This window comes from Castanea sativa, chromosome 8 (genome assembly GCF_040712315.1).
Source record: "Castanea sativa cultivar Marrone di Chiusa Pesio chromosome 8, ASM4071231v1".
Lineage (NCBI taxonomy): Eukaryota > Viridiplantae > Streptophyta > Magnoliopsida > Fagales > Fagaceae > Castanea > Castanea sativa.
The window spans coordinates 27149410-27165805 of NC_134020.1; the positions used below are offsets into that span (position 1 = coordinate 27149410).

General features: G+C 36.8%; 2 protein-coding genes across 2 annotated transcripts; one reads left to right on the forward strand and one right to left on the reverse strand.

The window, feature by feature from the left end:
• The first annotated feature begins 1801 nt into the window (after window positions 1-1801).
• LOC142608227 (uncharacterized) lies at window positions 1802-4121 on the forward strand. The gene is made up of 4 exons (XM_075779959.1): window positions 1802-2310; window positions 2529-2602; window positions 2767-2871; window positions 3529-4121. The coding sequence occupies exons 1-4, from the start codon at window positions 2244-2246 to the stop codon at window positions 3652-3654; spliced, it is 372 nt and encodes a 123-aa protein (XP_075636074.1). The 5' UTR covers window positions 1802-2243; the 3' UTR covers window positions 3655-4121.
• A 1639-nt stretch (window positions 4122-5760) lies between these two features.
• LOC142608228 (uncharacterized) lies at window positions 5761-10754 on the reverse strand. The gene is made up of 4 exons (XM_075779960.1): window positions 10459-10754; window positions 9935-10038; window positions 7394-7523; window positions 5761-6106 (listed from the first exon to the last, which is right to left on the reverse strand). The coding sequence occupies exons 1-4, from the start codon at window positions 10570-10572 to the stop codon at window positions 6068-6070; spliced, it is 387 nt and encodes a 128-aa protein (XP_075636075.1). The 5' UTR covers window positions 10573-10754; the 3' UTR covers window positions 5761-6067.
• Between the last annotated feature and the right edge of the window lie 5642 nt (window positions 10755-16396).

A 16396-nucleotide genomic window follows, 5' to 3' on the forward strand; every position in this document is an offset into this window, starting at 1 on the left:
ATGAAAACTGCAGAGAACCAGAATATACTAACTTGGTAACACAACAAGACTGCACCAACATTATGTTGAGATGAAAGACAAGAAAAAAATAAAACAAAGAAAAACAGGGTTTTGGGACAGAGTTCTATCACACTTACCTCAAACACAAACTACAACGGACCAGGTCCGAAGCCCACAAGTTGTTTTCCCATCCACCATGGCAAGATTATGGAAAACCTTTTGATGTTTCTACATTTAACTTATTTACCCAAGGGTGTGTTCGTTTAGGGTGAAAATAGGGAGGATGGAAAATAGAGAGAGGAAAATAAGGTGGAAAATGTTGTTTTCGACTATTTGGTTGGAGAAGGAAAATAGGGAGGAGAGAAAACCCGGAAGAAAGTTCTCTCCTAGACTCACATTTTTTATCCTCCCAAATCGGGAGAAAAATCTAGGGAGAAAAATGCTTTCACAACACTTTTACACAAGTGCCCTCTCCCACCTACCCTCATTCATGACCTGATGACCTTCTCACCTACCCCACCTAATGACTTTTGCCCACAAATCATCCTTATCACTTTCCTCTTCTCATCTTACCTTCACCAACGTCCAGTGGTCCAAGTTCTCTTCTCTCTTTTTTCTTTTTCTTTTTTCCTTTTTTTTTTTCAACGTGACCTAATCAAGTTGATACATTCTATTGTTTCTTGTCCTCATTATACTCCTCATTAATCTATTGTTTCTTGTTGATTTTTTGGTTTCGTATGACATTAAAATTTTTTTTTTTTCATTCGTTTATATACCATGTCCTCATTAGTTTCCGTTTGTTTTTTTCTCCAGCCAAGGGGTCTTTTGATTTCCTCTTCTTATAGCCTCGTTCTTTATATATTAGATTTTAAAAAAACAAAAAAAATTTGTTGCTAAACTTTTGGTTACGACATAAAAGGACTCAATTGTCTCCTTAAGGTGTGTAGCATGCTGACCACGTTGAATGGTTACAAAATCTTTTGCCCACAAAAGTTTGCTAAATTCCTCTTTGCTAACCACGCTTTTGTGGGCTGAATGTAGTGTAAATTTACTAATCACCTTTTTGCTGGTTACAAAATCGTTTGCCCAATTAAGTTTATATGTACACTATTATAATTTTTACATTATAATAATATAAATTTATATATATGATTTGGTAAATTTTATATTATTTAATGAGTACAAATAAATCTATTTCTTACATATTATGTAACAAGGGTATAATAGTCAATTTATATAAATTACATTTTCCATCTTCCCCTTTTTCTCTCCAACCAAACAAAAAAGTTTTTCATCCTCCCACTTTTCCACCCCTCCAACCAAACACACAAGAGGGAAAACTAAATATTTTTCATCCTCCCACTTTTCCATCCTCCTACTTTTCCACTCTTTTAACCAAACGGACCCTAAAGGAGCATGAGAGAGAGAGAGAGAGAGAGGTATTTCACGATATAAGTATATAAAATGAACTATTCATAGTTCAACCACCAGAACTTTGCTAGAGTAATTTTATTTATGTCTGTGATAATCATCAAGAGTGTAACCCACAATTTGCTACACTAAATGTGTGTTTCTCAACAAAAAAAAAAAGTTTCTACGAAGCAATACTAAAATCTTGCAAATGACATTAAAAATAAATAAATAAATAAAAGGCAAATGAGAGTCAGATATTTTCTCATTGTTCTCATGGCACAAGCCATGGTGTATAATGTAACCAAGACTGTTCATACATCACTAATGACAAAGAAGATGGTAGCTGAATCGTTGGCGCCTAGTCAATTAGAAGTGTCCCAAGCTGTATACAAGAATCCACGACAGCTGAAAAACAGGAGCAAACCGGCAAGAACCCCCTCTCCCTTTCATAAATATATCCATAAAAGCTTCATATATCTATTTTTGTGTGTGTGAGAGAGAGAGAGAGAGAGAGAGATCTCAAAGTACCAGAAAGAGACTTATGGAAGCAAAAAGCCCCTCCTGAAGGAGGGCTCCATGACCACCAAAATCTTCTTCGTCAACCTTTAGTATCATTGCATAATAACCATATATGATCCCGGTAGATATCAAAAGGAATCTGCAAATCCATAATCAGCACATAAGGTTCTCCAATGATAAGAAATGAAGAAACAGACTTCATATTGCAAGAAGAAACAATTTCACATCATATAAGTTAGCATCCAATTCCAAAGGATAAAAGTTCAGGATTTTACTATGGCATTCAAGCATCCACATTAGAGTTTCTTTCCATGGTGAATGGCATTCTCTTCATGGCATTGGGGTCTGTGATTGGATACCCAATTGCATCAGCTTCAGGTAATAAATTGTTACTTATAAAGCCTTGGATAAGAATTTAAGAAAATAAAGGCACTTTAGTTTATCTCAATGTCAGGAGTTTCCTCACCATGTACCATTAATATTCTTTGGGTTTTATGGATCATTCTAATCTGGAAATTCAGAAAATAATACCTGTAATATGGATATTGTTATCGTTAATCCAAATATCATCATTACTCATGCACTCATTCTCGCAGTTAAAGTGCTTCAAGGCCTGTGGAGGAACGACTTGGTAGCACTTGAAGGGGCATGCCCAAATTGCGGGGAGGAGGTCAGTCAATCATATGGTGTGTTAATCTGAAAGTTCATATGAGCTTTTTTCTTTCTTTTCTCTATAACTTGTCACTGTACCTGTATTTCATCTTATCCAACGTAAAAGGCTATGTTTCAACTTCCAGGTCACCCATTGTCAATAATATACGCATGTTTCTGCAGGTGTTTGCATTTGTGAAACCAAATCAGACTAATAACAGTCCCCATAGAGCAGATTGTCATGTTTGTGAATGCTTATTGGAATTCCGCACCAAGACCAAGGTTGAGGTAATCTTTTTTGCTTCTATTTCTCATGCTAGAATGTATATGCACCTCAAATTTGTATTTTTATCTTGTTATACTTCTAATGAGAAACAAAGAGAAGATGACAATTCTAAGATTTGAGAGGATTCTTCGCTAAGAGTCTTGTAGATCGGTAACACTGTCTGGTCTCTTTACTAAGAGAACTAGGATTCAAGTCTTCCCTCCCCACTTGTTGTAAGAATTGAATTATTAAAAACAACAATAATAAGATTTTGGATTAACAAGGAAAATCAGGCAAAGAATTGAGAATTATTTTGGGGTTTAAGAGGAATTGAAATGACTAGGAACGGTTTATCCAAATGGAAATGACTTGGAAAGGACAGCGCACATACTGCTACATGTATGTAGGTGTTGAGGTCTTAGACATTCTAGTGTCTGTGATGTCTCATTGTTAGTGGCCGGCTGGCTGCATCTGTTCTGAAAGTTGTATTTCTTAGGTCTTAACAGTGAAAATGTTATGCCTTGTTGGCTTTGTGAAATCTTCTGATTATTTAGTAGTGGACACAAAAAAGATGTTCCTTTACCAGTTTTAACGCTTATGCTAATTTTTTGTCTACATTGAGCATCAAAAGTTTTTAAAACACCTTGTCTCATATATTAGCTTATTGATTTTTTGTGCAGCGATCGGTTTCAAGACTAGGTAGAGGATGGGTTTATAGCCGCATATACCTTGTTTCAAGAAGAGGCAGAAATGGGTTTAAGATCTATGCCCAGTATATTAGATCTCAGAAGATTTTTGTGAAGTAAAACTATTCTTTACTCTTTTTCTAAGGTAAAATGGTGGTAATCCTAACAAAGATTCATTTTGCTACAAGTCAGTAGACAGCTGGACTTCATATATATTGTAATTAACAACAAATAAGATTTTCTTCGAGATTGAAGCTATAGTAAAGTGCCATACATTCAGAAAAGCAATAGCTATTTTGGTTCTTCAGGTTTCTTTTCATGGGATTGTTAGCTAGTTAATCAAAGGTATCATGGTCATGCTTATGGAATCCCATCCACGACTTTGCTTGTATGAGTCCTACGTTTGTTGTTGCCTTTTCCAAATATTATAGAACTTGTAGTTATGTTGCTATTCATACATGGATATTGAGTGGCGAAGATTAAAATAAGTGCAACACTGGCTCCATGTAAAATTGTGTCGTTTTTATGAATGGCCCTTAGCACATTCATCAGACAATGAGCTTAGAAGCTCGGACCTTTATGCCAATCTGTATGGTTGAGTAAATTTTTTTTTCAGTCTTTGATCTGGAGTTCAAAATCCCAAAATTTTGGGAAATCCAACCTTGGAGAAATGATGGCCTATAGATAATTTTATCATTTTTTTTTTTTGGGTAAAAAGGAAACTTCATTCAACAAACTAAGAAACAGAACAGCTACATCATTGTCAGTACACTGCCTAACATGACCAAGACCATAGAGATCTGAAAGATAAAAATTCAAAAGCAAAGGGGGAGGGGAGTAATAAAAAAGCAAATCTGAATCCTGGTGGGTTCTTAATCTAGCCAGTGCATCAGCACAATAGTTTGCGTCATTAAACAGTGAACCACCTTGACCTGTGGAATCTGGGAAAGGAGGAGCTTGCAATCACAGCCACAAGGGAGGCATTAATAGCGTTAGACAGACTGTCATTGTTAAGCAAGTCTACAACTACTTTAGCATCAGACTCAACTATTAACACATTAATCCTAAGATCAAGGCACATGCTTAGCCCATCTCTAATTGCTCATAATTCTGCTAATAGGCTAGTAGTGTGGCCAATGTTTCTTGAGAAAGCTTTGATCCAAGCCCCATTATCACCGCGCAGGATACCTCCTCCACCTGCATTTCCAGGATTTCCTATTGAAGAGCCATCCGTGTTGATCTTGAACCAATCCCTCTGGCCTCACCCATTGAATAACATAATTTTATCATGCTATGGTAAGACAAGAGGCATTGTTGGCCTCCCAAAGCATGATTACCACCAAGAATTCCAGTAATCACGAGATGCTCAGTTGGCTGGACTGGTTTGGCTGACAAGTGCCAGCCCACAATGTAATATTTAGTTGGTGATGTAATATTTAGTTGGTGATATAGCTCGCGATCTTTCTTCTTACTTTTTTTCCCCTTAAAATTGGCAAATTACACACCCACCAAATGAGTGTTGAAACTAAGACCTCACTCTCCCTCTAAACCTTACAAGAAGAGGAGGTGAAAGTTGAGACAAACCTTATTAGCAATCGTTATTTACCAAGTCAAAAATTGTACACGATTCTACTTATAGAATGGATTCAAAATTGTACACAACTCTACTCTTAGAATGGCAGGCACTAACCGCACAGGAAGAATACGGACTTTACTGCCTGGAAGAAAATGTGGTCAAATCTCAGTTGCACAATCTGCCTAGGGGGGTGCTAAAATGACACTCAAATCAACTAATGGAGAAAATGAAACTCTAGCTCCCACAACATATTCTAAAAACCCATTACCAATGGCTTGTAATTAGACTTGACAAAAGGTAAATGAACCTATATTACATGAAAACTGCAGAGAACCAGAATACACTAACTTGGTAACACAACAAGACTGCACCAACATTATGTTAAGATGAAAGACAAGAAAAAAAAAATATAGAAAAACAGGGTTTTAGGACAGAGTTCTATCACACTTAACTGAAATACACACTATCTGACCAGGTCCAAAGCCCACAAGTTGTTTTCCTATCCACCATGGCAAGTTTATGAAAAAACCTTTTGATGTTTCTACATTTAACTTATTTACCTAAAGGAGCATGTGAGAGAGAGAGAGAGAGAGAGAGAGAGAGAGAGAGGGCATTTCCCGATATAAGTATATAAAATGAATTATTCACAGTTTAACCACCAGAACTTTGCTAGAGTTATTTTATTTATGGCTGTGATAATCATCAGTAGTGTGACCCACAATTTGCTACACTGAATGGGATATTTAAGCAATGAACCTTGATTCAAGCATCTAGTTTCTACAAAGCAAAACTAAAATCTTGCAATCGACATTAAACAAAAAGAAAAAAAGGCACATGAGAGTCAGAAATTTTCTCATTGTTCTCAGGGCACAAGCCATGGTGTGTAATGTAACCAAGAATGTTCGTACATCACTAATGATAAAGAAGATGGTAGCTGAATCATTTGCACCTAGTCAATCAGAAGTGTCCCAAGCTGTATACAAGAATCCATGACAGCTGAAAAAAGGAGCAAACCGTTAGGCACAGCACAAACCCTCTCTCCTTGGCACATGAGATGGGTTCAAGTTACACCTGATGTAACTCTTTAGAGTTACACATTTTTTAAACCATTGGATTTAAGTAGATCCGGTCAAAAAAATGCACACATTAATGCTAATATTCTAATAAAAATCTCATTTATTATCCTTATTTATAACATTCCATACATATCTCTAATTCCAAAAGTAGGTATATTTTTCTCTCTGCTCTCTCTTTCTCATCCACTACATGTTTCTCTCTCCTCCATTGCTCTTCCACCTCCATTTTCATAACCTCCACAGCCACATAGAATCTAATAAATCAAAAACTCAAACATAAAGCTAAAGTAAATAACTTAAAAATTGAAACTAACATTTTGTAGAGAACAAATGAAGCGCATGGATGTACTGGAGAACATATATTCCTTGTTGAAATTCTTCAAGAAGCTTTGGGAATAAATCTGTTTAAATCGACCAATAATCACAAATATCAACAACGCCTGTGACTTTGTTGACCCAGGTGTACTAATCTTTAAAGCCCAAATTGTTTCACACGAATCTTCCATTCAATTCTATATAACCATAAGTCCATACTATTGGAATATTCAAACCCATCTTCACCCTCCACGTTATTTGAGTTTAATTTTTGTTAATTTGTTTCACGGAAATCAAAGATTTTGGTTTAATAGTTCTAATAAACTACAAAATCCAAACAGATTTTGCCCAAAGCTTCTGAAGAATTTCAACAAGGAATATATATTTTCCAGTGCATGCATGCGCTTCATTTGTTCTCTGCAAAAGGTTAGTTTCAATTTTTAAGTTATTTACTTCAGCCTTATGTTTAATTAGTTCGAGTTTTTGATTCGTCATATTCTATGTAGCATTGAGGTGGAACCTTATGAAAATGGAGGTGGAAGAGCAATGGAGGAGAGAGAAACGTGTAGTGGATGAGAAAGAGAGAACAGAGAGAAAAATATACCTATTTTTGGAATTAGAGATATGTATGGAATGTTATAAATAAGGATAATAAATGAGATTTTTATCAGATTATTAGCATTAATGTGTGCATTTTTTTGACCGTTGGATCTACTTAAATCCAATGGTTTAAAAAAGGTGTAACTCTTTAGAGTTACACTAGGTGTAACTTGAACCCATCTCTATATATATCCATAAAAGCTTCATCTATCTATTCGTCTGTGTGTGTGTGTGTGTGTGTGTGTGAGAGAGAGAGAGAGAGAGAGAGAGAGAGAGAGAGATCTCAAAGTACCAGAAAGAGACTTATGGAAGCAAAAAGCCCCTCCTGAAGGAGGGCTCCATGACCACCAAAATCTTCTTCATCAACCTTTAGTATCATCGCATAATAACCATATATGATCCCGGTAGATATCAAAAGGAATCTGCAAATCCATAATCAGCACATAAGGTTCTCCAATGATCAAAAAATGAAACATTAATTAAAATCAAAATCTGTTGACCATAAGAGTTGGCTATGCCATGTGTCACCCCCCCCCCCCCCCCAAAAAAAAAAAGAACATTTCCTTCTCTTCTTAACAAACTTCATATTGCAAGAAGAAACAATTTCACATCATATAAGTTAGCATTAGCATCCAATTCCACAAGATCAGGATATCAAATGTTAAAATCAGTCAATCAAATGATAAAAGCCACTTGAAATGAAATTTTGATTTTGGAAGACGATTCTGCAGAAAAAGGGGAAGGGGGGGGGGGGGGGGGGGGACACCAACACCTCCATGCACCAAGCATATCTTGTAAATAAAATTTACCTAAAAGGAAAAAATTCCACCAAACTGGAGACTGATCTACATCCAAGCAATCCCTAATTTAAAATTCTAAATCCAAACATATCTATTAAACAATCCTAATTTATAATTCTAAAGTCAACAACATGTATCAAATTGTCCTCTCCAAAATCCAAGCGGAAGTTTCCACAAAAAGTGGCAGCCACACAGCACATCTTCCTAAAGATCAGGATAAAAAGAATGGGCCTCACTACACCATAGCTAGTTCCAAATACTAAATATTTCCCTTCTCTTCTCTTCAAAAGTAATTAAAATTTAATACATCTCACTAACCTTGCATTTGAGTATTCAAATACTACAACCATAAAAATACTGTGCAGCTTTGTTTCACACTGTTTATTGCAAAATCACCTTCCTCCACTGCTTCAACACCCTGAAATCTGAAGCTCCACACCACTCACTTAAAAGGTCCTCTTGACAGCAAAAGTTGAACAGAGTTCCAAAACCAATCACATTTAAAGCTCATGTGACTCCAATTCACTTGTCCTTGCTGTTCAATAGGTAAACTATAATTCACAGAGAAGGTCCCTTTAAGACCTTACTGTATTTGCTGCAAGGATGGTACCGAATGAGGTAAAGAAAGTAGGTTGGCAGAATAGCAATCAAACTTCTTACCAAGAATAGTCTCTCCACCTATTGATAAGACCCCAATTTTCAGAATTCAAATTTCCTTTGTCACTACTAGGGACAGATTCTCATATAGAAGTTGCTTTGATCAAAGCTCATGGTGACAAACCAACACATGTAGAGGGGAAATCACTCACTTCATGATCCAAAAAGGCAATCCAGAAACCATAAACCCCACACAATAAATGGGCTATCTTAGACATTATCAACTCAATTTCAAGAATTCTTGAATCCTTTGCCTGGAAGTTTATCCTAAGATATCTCTATGGATGCCACATTCACATGAATCCCAAGAATCTGCATATATCCTTCATTTATTGCCAACTTCATAGATCTGTCTATTGAAAAGTATGTCTTTTGCTAGATCATATGTACCTAATTTATTTTGGTTATAATTCATATATTATGATTCCTGAGACACCCTTTTGACCTCTAATTATCAATGCAACACCTTCAGCATGAAACGTATCAAAGATTACAAAATCAGTAAGTTTCTATTGCAAATGACCCAACGAAAACGCTTCACCTAGTGTAAATTTAATGGAAGGTCATAGTCTAAAGATTTCACAAAGTAATTTCTGTGACTATTTCTTAAGCATCATAACTCTGACCTATAAACGAGAACAACAAGGTTTCTAAACAGTTGCGACCCCTTCCCCATACCCTAAACATGAGCAGCAGCCAAATAAATGAAATATGGCTCAATATTCATGTAACTTACGGAGTCACCTTTTCTACATGAAGGTTCTCCAATACATGATGCTTGATCAAGAATTCATTCCTCAACTTAATAGTGTGATTACAAAATATGACTCGCCAACTGCATGATAAATGTGCATTAAAATATCAACCAAATATCTGAGACTGGTGGCATATACACCAACACGTTCATGTCAAAGATCCAAATGACACTTTCAAGCCTGCATAATGAACCAGGTGATACAAAATCCTCTTATGATCATTATCTATCATCAAATTTCAATATATATTATTTTGATAAGATCATTGAATGATTGAATTTCAATAATGATAATTTATAGGTATGAACTTGACCATAAAATCTGATGGATATGTCAATCACAACCAAAAACCAAACAATGCTACAGCATGCCTATTTACTCAAGTACACTCCTAAGAACATATTTGAAAGCACCCTATTGGGTCTTTCAATCTTTTAAAAGTTGATAATAGTTTCCATCGACACAAATGCGTGATATCAAAGTTTCATCTACATGAACTAACTAGCAAGAAGAAAAACCAAGAGAGTGATACACAAAAGTAACAAAGTAAAAGGTAACTTAAAACAGCCACTTTATCAAACAAATACTACAGATTAAGAAAGCGTGCAAGCATCAACTTACGCAATAAACCATATGCCCCCAACCACAGGTATGGCACCCCATAGTAAGCCACATACAAGGGCCACTGCTTGTCGAATCCAATGCAACACATCTCCCAATTGATCCTGTGCCAAGTGAATTGTAAAGTCATTCAATGTATAAAATCACCAATAAAACTAGATAATTACATTCATTTGTATCTAAAAATGAACAAATGGGGTTGCCCGTGAGCAATCTGAAGCTATAAAGATGTGCTAGGCATTTTCTGCTCACTGTATTCAACTTATACTATTTTCAAACTTTGTTTCCATAAATGCAACACTCCCATTAATACTGTAAATTAAACAAATCAAACAAAAACCCATATCCAAAAATGAAGAACAAATATGATCCCATTGCCCCCACACTCCAAATCTCACACCCAAATGTATAGAAGTCGTAAAAATTTCTTCTTCTTTTTTAATTACTTTATTTCCCATTATTTCTCACATTCAAACTCAAACAAACAACATGAAGAAAAAGATTGAAAGTTGAAAAGTTTTTACCTTGTCCCAAGAGGCATCTGGATCCAACAACTTGGCGAGTTTGAACGGAGACAAGTGACCGTTCTGGTGATTTTGCTGTTGAAGATTGAATTTCACTGATTTCCCTTCTTTCATTCCGACCAAACCCAACTATATATATGTCACAAATAATTCAAAGTTGCAATCTTTGATTGAAAATAGTTTAGTTTGATGGTGAGGAACAGAGCTCGTTTAGGGTTTTGGATTTGACACAGAATAAGAGAGAGAGAGAGAGTATTGGAGTGTGTTAATAATAACTTTTTAATATGATTGGAAGTGATTTTTACTCTGTTTTTTAGTTAAAAATAACGATAATAATTTTGTTTTTGTTTTTGTTTTTGCATGTTGTGGGGTCAAAAGAAAGAGAAAAGTGTTGTGATCTGATTTCATTTGTAAAATATTCCTGTTGTGCTCTGCTGGACGGCACGTGAAATAGACTTGTTTGCCGTAAATATTCCGGCTTGATATTTAGTTTATCTAAAAGTAATTAATCATTTTAATAATAATAAATTACTTATATAATAGACATACATAAGGTGTAAAATAAATACTATATAACCCGGTTTACAATTACAAATATTATACCTTTTTGTAGTTGTATCTTGATTATGTAATATATTATAAATCCAATTTAAAACATTAGTATTACTATTTTTCTGTGTATTCTAATAAGTATTATTATTTTTTTTTTTTTTAAATTTAAATGTTGGTAATAGAATTTTACATGAAGTCAATTTAGGTAATAGAGTTTAATCTAACTTGACTCTCAAAAAAAAAAAAGTTTAATCTAACATTTAATAAGGTACTTTAGATTTTGATAATAGAGTTTAATATAAGGTAAACAATCTTATAACAACTTTTTTTTTAGGGGAATCTTATAACAATTAATAACAATATAGACACTTTATTTTTTTTATAGGAGATAATATAGACACTTGTTATAAAGAGTTAATTACAACCACAACTTCTAGAACCTAAATTTTATTATACATAGTATATGAGATATGATGATATTTTTGTATCAATAAGACTAGATAAATTTTGTAACATTGTTCATAACCATTATGGTGATAAGTTGTGTTAGTGAACAGTAAAAATAATGTCAATAATAACATCAATAAAAGTAATATTGCACTTTCTATTTTTTAAAATTATGGCGTTTATTGTGCTCAAAACTAGTGTGTCAAATTATCACAAAAATACCTTTAAATCATAGGGACTAGGTACAACCACGTTTTCCCAATGGCATTGACCTTTGTGCGGTGTTTAATTACCGTGTTAGTAGTAATGTGATAGAATTTTAAAGATTAACCAGACTTTTAATGCATCTTATGTTACTCGTTTATCACCTCCAATATTGTATCAAAGTTCACAAGTCATTTTAGTGTACTATTTGAAGGAAACTTGGAACCACACTTCAATTTAGCTCCTTTTACCATCCACAAACAAAGGTCAAACCGAGATTGTGAATAGTAGTTTGAGAAATATTTTGAGAAGTTTTGTGCGAAAGAATATTCAGCAATGGGATCTCCTTTCAATTAGGTTTCATATATAATCGGACCATTTGCAAGGACACAGTCCTTTAGAAGTTTTTATGGTCTTAATCCTAATGGACCACTTAAGTTGACATCACTTCCTTTTACAAAATACTTCAAGTCTTCAATAAAGATGTTAAAGAACAACTCAAGAAATTGCACGAGCATATTAGAGATCAAATTTTGAAACAAATCGAGAAGTATAGCAAGCATGCAAATAAGCATCGGAAACTATCAGTTTTGGAGGAAGGTGACCTGATGTGGATTCATGTACGAAAAAAAACAAATTCTATCCAAAATGTTCCTGTAAGCTTATGTCTTGAGTTGGTGGTCTGTTCAAGGTACTTCAGCACGTTGAGTAAAATGCATATAAAATTAAACTCCTTAGTTACTATGGTGTCTCAGGCTCTCAGCAACCATCAAATATTTATTTTTGAGAAATACTAACATGGCTCTTACGATATTAGTTAACAATTCATTTAAAAAAAAGTTTTATAGAAAAAAATAATAATAATAATTAGGGGGTGTTTGGTAGAGTAGTTTGGGATGAGATTTTTGTAGTTTTTTGAAATACTTGTCAGTGAAAAAGTGTGAAAATGTGTGTAATGTTGTTTAAAATGTAAAAATGTGAGTTTGAAAGCTTCTTTTATTTCTCATAAAAATTGTGTCAAAATTTTTCTAAAATGGATTGTTAACTTAAGGCACTCTTTAGCATGATGATGATGAAGGCAACTAAGGTTGCATTTGGGATAGATTATTTTTGCTAGCTTATTTTACTATTGAGCTTATTTTTGCTACTATTCATGAGTCTCACTGCACTTTTTGGTAATATTCATGGGTCTTACTTTATTATTTTAGCTAACTTTTATCTTTATTTATGATACTTTCAGCAAAAAAAATTCAATTTTATCAAAATAAGCGAATCTCAAACGGATCCTAAGTAGACTTTGGGGCAAGTTTTCATCAATTTAGAGAGTCAAAGGAGTGCCAAATCCATAAGCGTAGCCCAATGTGATGCACAAGCTTAGTCCAATGTGATTTGCAAGGCCGACATGTGAGGTTTTATCTTAATAAATTTTTCCAACAAATCAGATTTTTTTTTTGAGAAATAATTACAACATGCTGCTAATCCTGCAACTCGAACTCTTTCCTTCCCCGACCCCCAAGCACTTTGTACATGGGAAGATGTCAATTCAGCTACAAGGCATTTAACAACAAATCAGATGTCATTTGAAAGTTTACCAAGTCATTTTTCCAAATGGTCAACAGCATTTAATTTGAAGCTCTACAGGGAAAGTTATAGTCATTTAAGTTCCATCAAATTAGGGGTGGCAAAATCTGCCACGACCTGCAACTCGACACGACTAACCCGTTTATAAACAGGTAATGGGTTAAGACTAAACGGGTTCGAGTCATATTCGGGTTGACACGGCTAACCCGTTTAATAAACGGGTCGTATTCGTGTTCAACATGCGAATCCGTTTGACCCGTTTAGCTTATAAAATTATTAGTTATTTTGATATTATTGCTATTTATAGTTTTATTTGTATTTTAATTTTAGATATATGGGAATTGATCAAAATTATATAGATTTGGAATGACTTATTAATCAAATAGATTATTAAATGGGTCATTTGTATTGACATTGTAAGGGCAAGAAAAAAATCTTAAAGGCCCACGGCCCACTTAGAACAATGGTTGGCTCAATTTATCTATGGCACAAAACAAAGAATTTGTAGAGATGGAACAACACAATAAAGAAATGGCCCGGTCTAAGGGTCTGACAAAAAAGAAAAAGGCAAAATCTGTATATTAAGTAAACTAATCCCTTAATACAAGCCCTCCCGAGGAGGTTAAAGCTACAATTTCAGTAGTACTCCACTTTCTTTCTAATGTTCTTCTCCTTTCTCTCTCTTCCCTTGATATTTTTCTCCCTCCCAAATGCAATCTCTCTTTCTCCTATATATACTCCTTCCTTCCTCGCATCTCAACCATCCATTTCTCACCTAACTAGTTTCCTCTTTTGACACATGTCCCCTCCCACAGTTTGAAGAAGGTGGTGGAAAGAACCTACCTAGCTATGATCTGCACTGTTCAGGTCATTTCCTCATCAATGCAGCTGATAAAACTGTTGCCCACCATTTAATGCGACTAGGAAGCTAGATGCAGGGTAGTCAAAGCGGAGCCCATAGGCTACCCCAAATCAGAAACTTCCTCCCTTAATCTTTGGCTCCCACTTGGCAGACTCTAGAGTGCTCTTGGACTCACCTCTACACCTTTCTGAGCAGCCCTCCTCCTCGGGCCCGTGGCCTACGGCCTTGTCACCCTACTGCGACCCTTGAGCTTTATCCTCGGTCCCCGGGCCCTAGTATACTTCGGTTCTCAAACCTCATCCTCGGTCCTCAAGCCCCCACAACAGCCCCTTAAAACTTGTGCTATTAACCTCGAGGTAAAAGCAAAGTTTTAACTACACGAGCCAGCTATACACATGCCATGCGCATTCTCACGTGATAACATCCTTGAACCTGCTCATAGCACACTCCTAACACTTCGGAATCCACAATCTTTCATTTATGGCGTTAGGTGGCCGCTTGTCTCCCCACATCGCTCCAACCAAGCACTCAATAAACTTCAAAGACTTGAACCGACTCCTCAAGTCAGAGATCTTTCTACATAAGGATGGTCAACTCCAAGCCAGCCACATCATCCTCGGGAACAAGCCTTCCACCAAGCGCTTTCAGAGCCCAAAGAACATCATTAAAGCCAAGGACACCCGATTGGCTTTGATTGACGAAGCAATACCAAGGTTCCCTTTATCTGAACCCCCTTCAGAAGGAACTCAGGACGCTCAGTTCCCTGCACCGCTAGTCACCAAACTCCTTTATTCACAAGAGCCCCACATCCCCTTAGAAGACGAGGCTAAGGAACCCAACCCCGAGCCTGTCGTTCAAGAAGTCACTGAAAAGGACTTCGAGGTCTTCTACCACCAGGAAGACCCCGTAAATGCTCCTAACACTTTCCACAAACACCTACCAACTGCACAAATAAGTGCCAACCAAGAGGCTATAGACATCCCAGAAGGCATGGTATACAAAGAGAAGACGCCCGACCTCATAGCCCTTCTTAATGCTCACACTAGGGGCAACATCCCAATCGTGGAGGTGGTGCCCCAACCACCCACTCCTACCGCCACACACATTTCGTCCATGGAAGTGGCAAATAGGAAAAGGAAAAGAGCCCAAGGAGACAAGGGCACCAAAGGTGCCGACGAGGGGGAGGTTACTAAATCCTCCCACCAACCCCCCTCCAAAAATGCCCGTACTGGGAGAGGGCAACAAAAAAGGTCCTCTTCCACAGGGACTTCCAAGGACCTCGGGGGAGACCAACCCAAGAAGCCTTCCATCTGAAGGTCGGTTTTCACCCTCAACTCTGGCAACCCAGTGCTTGATGACGCCAACTTGAGGGACTCCCAGAAGGGAAGCTCAGGTCTTATGGCCAAGAGCTTGGAGAAAGCCTTATGCCTGCCAGAGGACATGGCAGAGCTGAGGTCTTTTAGGAAGCACAAAGTCTTCCTATCCTTGAAGTAGGATTTGGCTAAGGTACTTGATCTCTTCCTCTAGTTTGATTGGGAAAATTTCAACCCAATACTTAAGTTTTCTCTTTATTTTTTCAAGTTGTCCAAGCTGCCTTCATAGTCGAGAAGTAGGTAGACCACTCGTTGGACATAGCTAAGAAAGCCGAAACCAAAATGGAGGCTGTTGAGAAAGCCCACACGACGGCGAACAAGAAGTGGAAAGACACCCTTGCCTAGCTAGCCAAGGTGGAAAGGGTGTAGAAGAATGCTGAATCAACCCTCCAAAGTTTTGAAAAATAAGCAGCCAAGGCATTGGAGGCCCAGAGGAAGGCCGAAAATAAAATGGCTCTAACCGTGGTAGAGCTAAAGCAAACCAAGAAACAGCTTGAGGTCAAGGAGGTAGAAATGGCCCAGGCCAAGCAAGCGGCCAATGATACGGGCGTGACTAAGGTTGCTGAAAGCCTTATTGCCCAACTTAGGGACGTCGCTCGGGCATTCTACCTGGAGGTGTGGGGCCAGGCATTGAATGCTGCTAGGGTTAACTCAAACTCAAAGCTTAGGGCTCTTGAGAAGGTGTACTACCCCCCAGCTCTACGCCTAGCACCTACACTTCCTCCGCCTCAAGCTGACACTGGTTCCATTCCTTCTTCCTCTTCGAACCAACCCACCTTTGCTCCTTCTACTACCAACCCCCAGGACCAGAGCAAGAACAACCCCAGGAGACCTAGGTGGTGGACGTAGAGAAGGAAGAGACAGCAGTGGTGGTCCAACTAAAAGAGAAGAAAAAGATCAAGATCAAGAGAAAAAGGGG

What these genes read in the sequence shown, in the direction of transcription:
- LOC142608227 (XM_075779959.1), top strand. Translation starts at nt 2,244, where the DNA reads ATGGTGAATGGCATTCTCTTCATGGCATTGGGGTCTGTGATTGGATAC. An exon ending in CCCAATTGCATCAGCTTCAG is followed by an intron (nt 2,311 to 2,528) that starts GTAATAAATTGT and finishes TCATTCTCGCAG; the next exon opens with TTAAAGTGCTTCAAGGCCTG. An exon ending in GCCCAAATTGCGGGGAGGAG is followed by an intron (nt 2,603 to 2,766) that starts GTCAGTCAATCA and finishes ATGTTTCTGCAG; the next exon opens with GTGTTTGCATTTGTGAAACC.
- LOC142608228 (XM_075779960.1), bottom strand. Translation starts at nt 10,572, where the DNA reads ATGAAAGAAGGGAAATCAGTGAAATTCAATCTTCAACAGCAAAATCAC. An exon ending in CAGATGCCTCTTGGGACAAG is followed by an intron (nt 10,039 to 10,458) that starts GTAAAAACTTTT and finishes CACTTGGCACAG; the next exon opens with GATCAATTGGGAGATGTGTT. An exon ending in GGGGGCATATGGTTTATTGC is followed by an intron (nt 7,524 to 9,934) that starts GTAAGTTGATGC and finishes ATGGATTTGCAG; the next exon opens with ATTCCTTTTGATATCTACCG.